The sequence below is a fragment of the Belonocnema kinseyi genome, chromosome 8, assembly GCF_010883055.1.
Source record: "Belonocnema kinseyi isolate 2016_QV_RU_SX_M_011 chromosome 8, B_treatae_v1, whole genome shotgun sequence".
Taxonomy (NCBI): Eukaryota; Metazoa; Arthropoda; class Insecta; order Hymenoptera; family Cynipidae; genus Belonocnema; species Belonocnema kinseyi.
In genome coordinates, this window is record NC_046664.1 from 98,287,288 (window position 1) to 98,298,410 (window position 11,123).

At 31.0% G+C, this 11,123-nt stretch overlaps 1 protein-coding gene across 3 annotated transcripts in view; it reads right to left on the bottom strand.

The window, feature by feature from the left end:
- Positions 1–11,123, bottom strand: part of LOC117177663 (MICAL-like protein 1) — a 157,034-nt gene that overhangs the window by 23,747 nt on the left and 122,164 nt on the right. For 2 of the 3 annotated variants that reach the window (XM_033368476.1, XM_033368475.1), the window contains exon 4: positions 6,993–7,081. In XM_033368476.1, the coding sequence (XP_033224367.1) occupies positions 6,993–7,081 (89 nt within the window). Of the gene's footprint in view, positions 1–1,141; positions 1,196–6,992; positions 7,082–11,123 lie in introns of those variants that run through there. The other variant, XM_033368477.1, reaches the window with a different exon arrangement.

An 11,123-nucleotide genomic window follows, 5' to 3' on the forward strand; every position in this document is an offset into this window, starting at 1 on the left:
CAAGTTTTTACATTATATACCGCATAATTGTGCAATCTATAACGTAAGAAATGGGGATTCCCATCCATCAGTTACATTTTGCGCTTTTGCTAAATTGTATTACGTAAGTTCTAATTCGTCTACAATAATTTGATTTATTTCGGAGGAAATATATCAGTAAGTACATTTTTTTTGTGTTTTCTGTCGTAGATTCTACATGTTTTACTGAAATTTGTTCACTTCAGCGCGACGCAGTCGACGAGTTCAGAATTATTTTCCTAACCTCAGTGAAACTTTCGTCGAAATATGTTTAATCATTAACAGTTGCAGGTCTTACCAGCAGCAAATTTTCAATTTTCTCTGTGATTGTTTTAAATCTAGAGTCCCGATTTATAAATGGAACTGACTCATACTCTGCCTTTTTCCCATTGCTTCTAAGAACGCCGTAGCAGACGACAGCAACGAAATTTAACTTCATTTTTGTCTGTAATATTAGTGCATTATAGTATCGTACAAAGCCCCGGAACCTGATTGAACGTTATCATATTGCGCTTTCTTGTAATATAAAGGTTTTGCAATATCATTGTGCGATACCTTTTTCTCCGTGTATTACTCGTAAAACTAAGAACTAAAAAATTGTCTGGTCAGAAAATAAACGTACTGCAGTTTTTCTGTCATCAGAAAAAAACGGCCATTTTCCGGTCCAATAGACATCGTCACAAGGGTTTTTGGGTGTAAGATATAATTATAAATAATTTAAATAAAAATAAATGAGTTTAGAGCAAACGGTGCAAAGTTTTGTTATTTAGAATCGATATCGCCAAAATAGATTCACCAAAAAAAGGGAAAACAAAGTTTTATCTTGGCTCACTATGAGTTATTTGTTAATAAAACTGATTTATATGTAAAACAGATAGATTAATAAATAATATTCGGTAATAAATGCAGCTTAAAACTTATTGACAGCTTAATATATAATTGGTAGCTTAATAAGTAATCGAGGTTAATAAATTAAATATCCCATTAGACTACCCATTACCGCAATCACTAAAATCGGGTTAACTGCTAAAAATCATGCATTAGGGGAATTTAAGAGCTTCAAAAAAATACATGCAGTGCTGAAAAGCAAGACAAAGCAAAACAATAACGACAAAGCAATTACCTTCTAGCAGAATATTTCAGGTTTATATTGCCCCATTAAGTCCAAGCTTTCCTCCTGGAGAACAAAAATAAATGATAAGGAGTTAACGTTTCCAATGAGAGGACATGACAATGTGACAGAGTGACAAATCGATGCAAATTGATTCCGTCCGACGATAAGTATAACTCTCAAACTGTTAATTTTATGCCACTTGTTATAGGTCCGTTGCAACATCAGGATTGTGGGACAAAAGGACACGTGAACATTAGACAATACTTGACAGTTTATTGGTTGAGGCCTTTTACTCAACACTGGCATTCGATAATTGTACAACATTCGAGTCTCCCTCCACTAGATTGTCTTTGGACAAATTAAATTTACTGAAAAACTGTAAATCTTTCCGTGCTAGAAAGAATAACTTGAGCAATATTCATTCTTCATCAAGTTTTCAGTTTAGAGGCAGAAAAGCAGTATCGTTTTGAAGGGGAAGCTCCAGTAGAGATTTCAAATAATTATGGAACCAGTAGACGCAAGAAAATAACCATGACATATATTGTGAAATTAAAACTTTCTAAAAATAATGAATGCATTTTTTAAGTAAATACCAGAATAGCAACTAAAAAGATTCCTAGACATGCATGTTAAAAAAAAATACAAATTAACAAACTTTTAGAAAGCTGGAAAATTCCACTCCACTGAAAACTTTTCCTTTAAAGTCGAAATCACAATTCGCTCTAGAATTTTGCACGGCTGGACGAAACACAGAGAATATAAAACAGACAACAGTGACACTCTCTGACGAAACAAGTTTGCATTCAATCTCAAAAAGATTAAAGATAACAAATTTTTTGCGGGAACTGGTATTGTCATAAACATGAAAAGTTTGAATTTATATCATAATATTCCTTAACAAAACTTAATTTCCTGTTACCGTTCTACTTCGCCTACGCATCAATGCAATTATTTCAGTTCATTTTTAGGGACTACTGACACGAAATATATGACGAGAAAGTCAAACGTTTATGGCGAACATTTTTATCTCTTGATAAGTAATGCCTTAGAAATTCTTTGTTATCAAAATGTCAAATGCTTTCAATTCCATTGAAGGATAGTGTACATGGAAATATTTATGGAGATATGATTCACGAGAAAAAGCTTTAAACAGATTAATATTTTTTATTAATAATGATTTGCTGTCTATTTGGATAAGCAAAACATTTTTACTCGTGAGTGATTTTAAAATTTTAAAGCTTTCAGATTTGAAGGTATCAATTATTTTAATGCAAAACCAAGGCTTCATTAATGCATTACAAATTTGGGAGTATCTCTATTTTAAAGCTTTCTATAATCTATAGTAGATTGAATTTCAGGATTTTCTATCAAAACATAAATTAATATTAATAGAAAGATCAGGCCTCGGATCGACGAGACAGCTTATAAAAGTCGAATTAAATATCGAAAAAAATTGTAAAAAGTATGTACCTGAAGTTCCGAACGTTCAAATGAGCGAAATATTTTTCCCCATTTCGATTTTACCCATAAATATTGTTCCAACTGCAATTTAAAATATGCATTATAATTCTGCTTCAATAATACATGATTTACAATATAAATGAATAAACATTTTTAGCACTCTTTCTGGTTTACAAAGTCATCAGTAAAACAATTCGTCCATTTGAACGTTCAGAACTTCCAGCACATACAAAAAGTTACATGAAATTTTTAAGATATTAAAAAAAAATCATCACACATGCAAACATAAACAACTTTTATTTCTTCAGGCATTCGATAGAATACACGTTTCATAATAAAAGAACTCATACCTTTCTATTTTTAACGAAAAAAATTGCGTCAAGTATTATACGTACAAAAAATACGTAAAAAATAATAAACTACTTACCTAGTTCAATTGTTTTTTTTTTCTGGCATAAAATCCCATGGATTTGAAAACTGAATTTACACAAACAAAATGAAGTTAGAATTTAAGACATAAAATTCAAATATCGCTACAACCTTTTTTCCCTTTTCTTTAAAGTGATAATGGATAAAAACTGAAGAACAAAAACCAGTATTGTGAAGAAATTTTAAACAATCTATACGATGATAATTTAATTTTCTATTCAAACTCGCTATTACCAGCCCTTTTCAGATTTTCTCGACATCAATTTTCAAACATTTTAGAACTTACATTGAAAGCGCCAATCCGCAAAAATTATGAGACTAAACTAAAGAAACTCTTATCAGAATTATTTTCAAAGATAAAAGAACAATCTTCGTACATGTAAGAATTTCAGATTGGAGTCTATTTCTGACTTCTAAAATCTAATTCAATTAATTGCAAATTTGAAACCTGTACACTCCTTAAAATTTAATTTAATTACAATAATAAAATTTTAATTCTAATTGTAAACTCCTTAAATATAATTTTTGACCCCTTACAAATAGCTCTTGATTCAAAAATTATATATAAAATATAGAACTGGGAAAAATGTTAGTTTACTTGATTTGTAACGTTTTTAACTAAAAAATATTGAACTATTTAAGTCTAGCTATTTTAAAAGAAATGTGTAGAACCTTAAATTTAAATATAATTTAAATATTGTAAAGCATAAGTAAAAAAATATTAAATTTGCAAAGTTTGCAAATAAAATGGTATAATCTTTCACATTTTGAATTAAAATTTTGAAATGTGTAATGTAATTAAAATTGAAAACAAGTATACGACTAGTGAGAAAAATGGAAAAAAGTCGCAAAAGAACGTCCATTTTAAAGACAGTCTAAAAAGTAGCACGATCCGAGGCCTGATTAATAGCCAGACGTACTGACTTTAGTCTAGCTCTACCTTTGCAAGTATATTCAAAAAGAGTTAAGTTTAAAATATATATTCCTTTATTTGCAACATCTATAATTAAAAATTCGCAATTAACCTTTTTCTTTAAAGTTTTTGAAATTTTGAGCAATCAATCTACATTATACTATCGGATATTGTCGGACCACGAACCAGATGGCCTATTAAAAATTACCCTTAACTTGGAAAAGTGATAGAGTCATCCAGGATATAGATAACAATATTGATAAAAAAATCGTTGAAAATCTTTTACATTCTGCGTTAAATCAGACGTCGTTGAAGTAATTTGGTCTTAAATAAAATCCCGATGTTTCAGGAATTTCTTGAACTATAGAACTCTTGGCGCAGGGGTGGGAAAAATGATAGAGATAGAGAGATAGATAAACGTTTATTTTTCAGCCTGCTGGCCTTAAAAAATTGACTTGCTTAATAACTTAAGGGCATGTGATACTTACAGTTTCCGCGGATTTTTTTCCACAAATATGAAAATGTTTAAAAACTGAATTCAGAGATGCTATAAAATATCATAACGGACGTCCCCGGACTCTTTGGGGGATAATAACATTATCTTATATTGTGCTAAATAAATATGTTATGCAAATGGATTATTTTGAGGTTACGTCGTTTTTCATCTCTGCTTTTCCGATAATCTGTAAATTATTTATGAAATAAACTTCCTCGATTGCCTGCAAACAAGGTTAGTTCCGGGAGATTAGTTACTATGTTTTTTTGTAACTCCAAAGTTTTCGGCCAAAAATATTGTGTAGTTTTGAAGTAATACTCGGGTGAATTGTAACACACATAACCTCAAAATATACACGCACGTTGTTAGCAATATCAAAAATTTGTTGATAAAAAAAAAAAACAGAAAAAAAGTGTGTGGGGACTCAGTTAGCATGTTCGCTATCATTTCCCAGTTTTTGACGGCAAAACATTTCTAATCCTAGGAAAAAAGCCGGGGGAATCTAACACTGAAAAAATCGATACTATTTCCTAAGCGCTATGCAAATTAACCGAATTTTGTTAAATTAAAACTTTTTAAAATTAACCTACAAAAAAAGTGCATGGGGACGTCCGTTAGCATGTTCGCTATCATTTCCCAAATTTTTAAGACAAAATATTTATTATTCTAGGAAAAAAGCCAGGGGAACCTAAAACTGGTAAAATCGACAATTTTCTAAGTATCACATGCCCCTAAATGAAAATTAATATCCTATTGATCACTTTAGTAAAATATCAAATCAATATAGTCATTTTCCTCGCTCCCACCAACAGTTAAGTTTAAAGTAGAAAAATTCCTAAAAATCGGAATTTTATTTTTGTCTGTTTTACATGCTAATTCAATACCCACAAGACCAAATTACTTCAACGACGGCTCATTTAACGCAGGATTCCATAAGATTTCCGACGGTTTTTTATCAATATTCTTATCTATTTATTTTGTACGGCGCTATCATCTTTCAAATTCGATACTAATTTTTAATAGATCATACGGTTAGTGGTTCGATACTATCTGTCGGCAGTGTATGGAGAATCAAATTCTCATAAGCTTCGACGTTGTGGCTTGCTGAGTTTTAAGAAAAAGAGCCACAACCAGTTATTTTCGCCCACTGGCCACTGTCGAGTGTCAACGGTTGAATCATGGTGCCACGTCGTCTTGTAAAAAGGCAGTATCGTTGCTTCGTGATCAAACACAATGAGCCAAGAATGAAAATTTCTAGGAACTAGCTAGTAACTTTTTCCTACGCTCCTTTGTGATCATTAGCCACGAGTGGTAGACACTACTAATTAAGAAATTTGTAATAACGGCTTTAGGTTTCCTCACTGATTCTACCGTGACTCAAGAAATTATAAATCAATTTATACAATGAAAAGGAATGTAAGTTTGACCCAGTGCAAATTGCAAAAATAGAAGAGACGTTTCAAGAGAAACAATAATAGGCATCTTAAAAAACAGAACAAAAACAATAAGATTAACTCCCTATTTAAATTGTGTCATAAATAATGTTCGTGTAATTTGATAAAAATGATCAAAATTGACATTAGCATCCCCACACCACAGAAATAATTAATTTAATAGAAAAAGAAATTCAACTACTGATTGGTTAATGCGATTATGAATGAAATCCAAGAGACCTGTTGCGAGAGAAAGATAGAATGGGCCATTTGTAGGTAGTTCGCTGATTATAAGATTTATGAGCAGGAATTCAGTCAAAAAATATAGTTCTCAAAGCCTTGAGTTAAAAAAAGAAAAGTTCAATACAGTATCTGACTTTAAGGATTAATTAAAATGGTACTAAAGCTGCTGAACGAGATGAAAACATGGGTAGCAACTCATTGCAAATTATCTGCGATGAATAAGCGACACTCTTATGCTTGACATTGCCTGGCTAATTGGATATTTGATTTAAATGATAGGGGAAGATGGGGTACACTGGATACCGGTACATACTGGATACTAGAAATACGTTTAACGAACTTTAGTCATTTTCGACAAGTAATTTGATTATACTTTTTGCAAAAAATGATTGATGTACATTAATATTATTATGATGAAAATATCCGCAATATCCAGTACGCAATGTTATTGAGTATGTACAAATCACCTACGCACATCGACAAAGCAGCCTTAGTTTTACAGCGATTATTTTCGTTTTTTATTTCTTGTTACGATAGCGTGTCGATGATTTTTTTTTTTTTTTGAAAAATTATGTCGCATTAGAGAAATTTCAAACAAATTACGTTGAAAATGATTCGATACACATTTGCTAAATTCGTTGAAAGGCAGGAAATTCTGTGACTATATAAAAATAGTTTGCTATTATGAAGCAAACGCGCATTTGTTAGAGAAAGGATGGATTAATGAATTACATGTTTGCCACTCTGATTTAGGTTTAAAGAGCATCGAAGCCACAGGACGTTCTACTCATAATATAAAAGTGCCGAAATAAGAAAAAAAAATACGAGAAGCGTTTGATTTGACAAAAATGATTGAAAAAGGATCACGTAAGAAATTAACTTTACCTTGGATTTAGGAGACTCTGGCACGGGTGCAATTCTTTCACTGGTATTCTCAGTCGTCGTGTTTAGAGCCAATCGACTCGGAGATGATCCTGCAAAAAATACCACATTAAAGAAATTTTTGGACGATTCGAGGTAATTGAGTTTCAGCGAACGTGAACATTTTGTGTGTCGCGCGTGGAATTTCGAATGTGAGTTTTCTCTTGAATTACTAGATGCTTTTTGTTTCACCAGAAATTGTGAACACTTTTCATATTTGATTTTTGCATCAAACTGCATTTAAATTTTAGTCTTTATTTTAATTATAATATTTAATGAAAAAATAGGTTTTTAGTTACAATTAAAACGTTTAAACTTTATCTGAGAAACAGGTTCGCAACGCAAACAATAAAAATATGTTTTTAGAAAATAATTGGAAAGTTTGGTAATTATTAGGCTTGCAAAAGAATTTACAGCGGTGATTATCTTTTGCATATATGTGTTCACGGTGACCGCAAAACTTCATTTTCAAAATTCCCTGACTTTTTTCTCTCTTTTTTTAAATTTTTCTTGACTATTAATATTCAAAGACCAGCATTTTAATCTTTTAACGTTTTAAAGGCCGAATCTTTTATACACGCAATAAAACAATTTTAAATTTAAATTTGAACATTTCAAATTTGTTTATTTCAATAAAAAAGGATCCCTTTTCTGTTTTAAAAAAGTAACTTTCAACAGTTGCCAGTTCAATTTTCGACAAAAAAGATGAAATTTTAACAAAATCGTTAAATTTTCAATAAAATAGTTGAATTTTTAAGCGTAAAGGGTAAACTTTCAAATAAGCAAGATTATACTTCCAACCATAAACTGTTGCATTTTGAGCCAAACAACTGAATTTTCTAGCAGACAGTTAAATTTTCAACAAAAAAAGATAAATTTTCAATCTAAAAGGACACATTTTTTATAGAAATATACCAACTTCAACAAACAATTTAAATTTTTAACAAAAAAAGATGTCTTTCTAACAAAATACTTAAATTTTTTCGAACAAATTTTAATTTCTAAGAAATTGACTCATTTTTCAAACAAATACCTGAATTTTCTACCTAAAAAGATTAAATTTTATCCAAATTGTCCAATTTTTAACAAAAAAATCAAACTTTAACCAAAAACAGCTGCAATTTCAAACAAATAGTTGAATTTTCAGCAAAAACGATTAATTTTTAACCAAACAGTTGCATTTACAAGAAAATACAGTGATAATCTGCAATATCCCTCCATTCTTTAGCCTTTCCGAGAATTGACGCCGCGCGGCATGTCGGTGTAAAAGGACTGTGCGGGACCTGCGGCTGTCACTCAGACGGGCAGTCAGGCGTGAACAAACAAAAGCGGAGCAGGCTATAATGAGTTAGTTGTCATCCAAGGTCAGCCCCGAAATTGGAGCTATAGAAGAGTTTCACTGTAGTTGAACTTTCAAGCAAAAGAGAGGAATTTTTAACTAAATAGTAAAATTAAACAAAAAATAAACCTTAACAAAAACGAGTTTTATTTTCAAAAAAATAGTTAACTTTTCAATCCAAAAAGATGAATTTTATAGAACAGTTGAATTTTCAATCCGCAAATTTTAATTTTCAAAAAAAAGGTTATTTATCATTAAAAAATCTAATATGTGATATTTGAACCAAAAAAAGTTCATAATTGATAGTTAAATCTTCAAACAGAGTTAAATTTCCAACCTACAAATTCTACCAAAAGAGGTGAATTTTAAAACCGAAACTACGAATTTTCAAACAAATATTTGAGTTTTAAACTAAAAAAATGACATGTTTAACAAAAAAAAAAAGTTAAATTTTCAGTAAAAATATAGAATTAGAGAGAATAAACGTTCTACTAAAATAATGAAACTTCAACAACGAAATTATTCTTTCACCAGCAAGTTTATCCTTCAGCACCTTCAACCATGTAAATAAATTTTCAACCATGAACGATAAATTTTCAACGAACAATGTAATATTACATATTTCAATAAAAAATTTTTTAATATTAAATGAAAAACAGTTGAATTCAATAAAAAAAGGCCATTTTTCAACAGAATAGTTAAATCCTCAACCAAAGAAGATGATTATTGAAATAAAAATAACGAATTTTCAACAATAATTTTCTACCGAAACAGTTGGATTTTCAACCCAAAAAGACGAATTCTGAACAAAATACTTGGATTTTCAACCTAAAACGATTACGTTTCAACCAAATTGTTTGTATGAAAATAGGCAGATAAATTAATGAATTTATTATCTTTGACAGTTACATATTTAAAGTGCCTCCTATAGAATTTTCCTGACATTTGCAGGATTCTTTTTAAAAATCTCTGACTTTTCACGACAATTACAATTTCCTGATTCGCACCTGATTTCCAGGTTTTCCCCTGCCTATTTTCTAATTAGATTAAGATATTGTCAAAATTTATTACTTGAGAGCTAAATAAATTAAGATAAAAGAGATATTAATATACAGAAATTACTCAAACAAGAAGCACCTAAAAACAACTTGAATTCTGGTCTTCCAAAGCCTCTACAACAACCCGAGATTAAATCCAAGATTAATTCACTGCCGCATTTTGGTCAGTTTATTTTTAAAAATGTACAGATAATCTATAACGTCGCTTAAAATTGTGCATAGAATAAGAAGTAAAAATGGCATAAAAACTGTCGGTTAAAACTTTCTAGTTCGGGGTTAATGCAACAGAGTAGGACTGTTGGACTGCGGCAACTCGTTTATTTATTCGAATCGCGATAAGGGGACATTGGAAAAATCGATGTATTCGAATTCCAAGGTATGCCCGCCGACTTACACACTCAGGAAATTATCGCCCCTCTGGCCTTAGAACGCAGAACGAACACAATACGTGAAAGTAACGTCATATCGCCTAGAAAATCTCTGATGCAGGTCGCATAAGGGGTATAAATCGCAGGACGTCTGAAAGGCGAGTGTTTTATTTTGATACGTGTGGCTCAAGATGACATATAAACTTGATGATTAAAATCGAATTCTACCGCGTTTGGATCACTTCACATCATATCACGAAGCCGCGAACGGGCTCTAGTCACGATCTTGCCATTTGAGCTTATATAGCCCGAAAAAAATTTAATCCGATACATGTTCCGTGAATCTTCTAGCGTGCGCGGATGTGAATGGTAAAACGGTTTTGAGACGCACGGGGATACAATAAACCTGGCGTAATACAGTACAGTGAGATATACTTGAAAAGACGCAATAGCTGATTCATTTGATATGGCAATATGAGTCCGCGGCGATAGAAAATTAAATCTCCGATCGATTAACTATGATGGCCAGGGTCAAAATTACTTTTATTTTTTATTTCTGTTATGTAATACATTTGGTGGTTAGCCCAACAGACATGTTGACAACGTGAAATACTAGTATCAAATATTTTTTTTCCATTGGTAACTGTTTGATCACATGAAAAATTTTATAAGCTGGCTAGAATATATTGTTTTAATTAACTAAAAGAGTATGAAAATATGAAACTAAGACGTCATGGAATGTATCTATGATGGATATGAATTTTACACTTTGCTAAAGGTCGCGCGAGAGGACATGCGCGACTATGATAAAACAAAAAATATCAACAACATTTTTTAAATATATGCAAAACGGATAAAAATATGTGAAAATGACTATTTTCACGATTTATTGGATTTTGACTTCAAAAAATCCTCTAATTTTATAGTGTTGTAAATTAATATGGAGCGTTACTGGACATTTCGAAAAAAAGATTACGCAAAATAAGTATAAAATAAAAAATTTAAGCCCGCATCATGAAAAGTTTGCATAGTTATTTTCGAGTTTTATCCTAAAATAGCAATGCAGTCCGACCAGAAGAAAACTTGTGGGACAGGCTTTAAAGTGATTTTTAAAATTCTCAACTCTAAAATGTTGAACTTTACTCTTGATTTTTGTCTTTTTCAAACCCAACGTCAGTGTTTCGTATTAATCTAAAATATTTAAAAATTGTTTGAATATTGCAGTTTTTACTTTGTAATTTATAGTTTGTCACACATGAGTGAGAGAAAATATGTAATTTTTTTTATTTATAATTGATAAATATTAATTTTTTCACTTACGGGGGGGGGG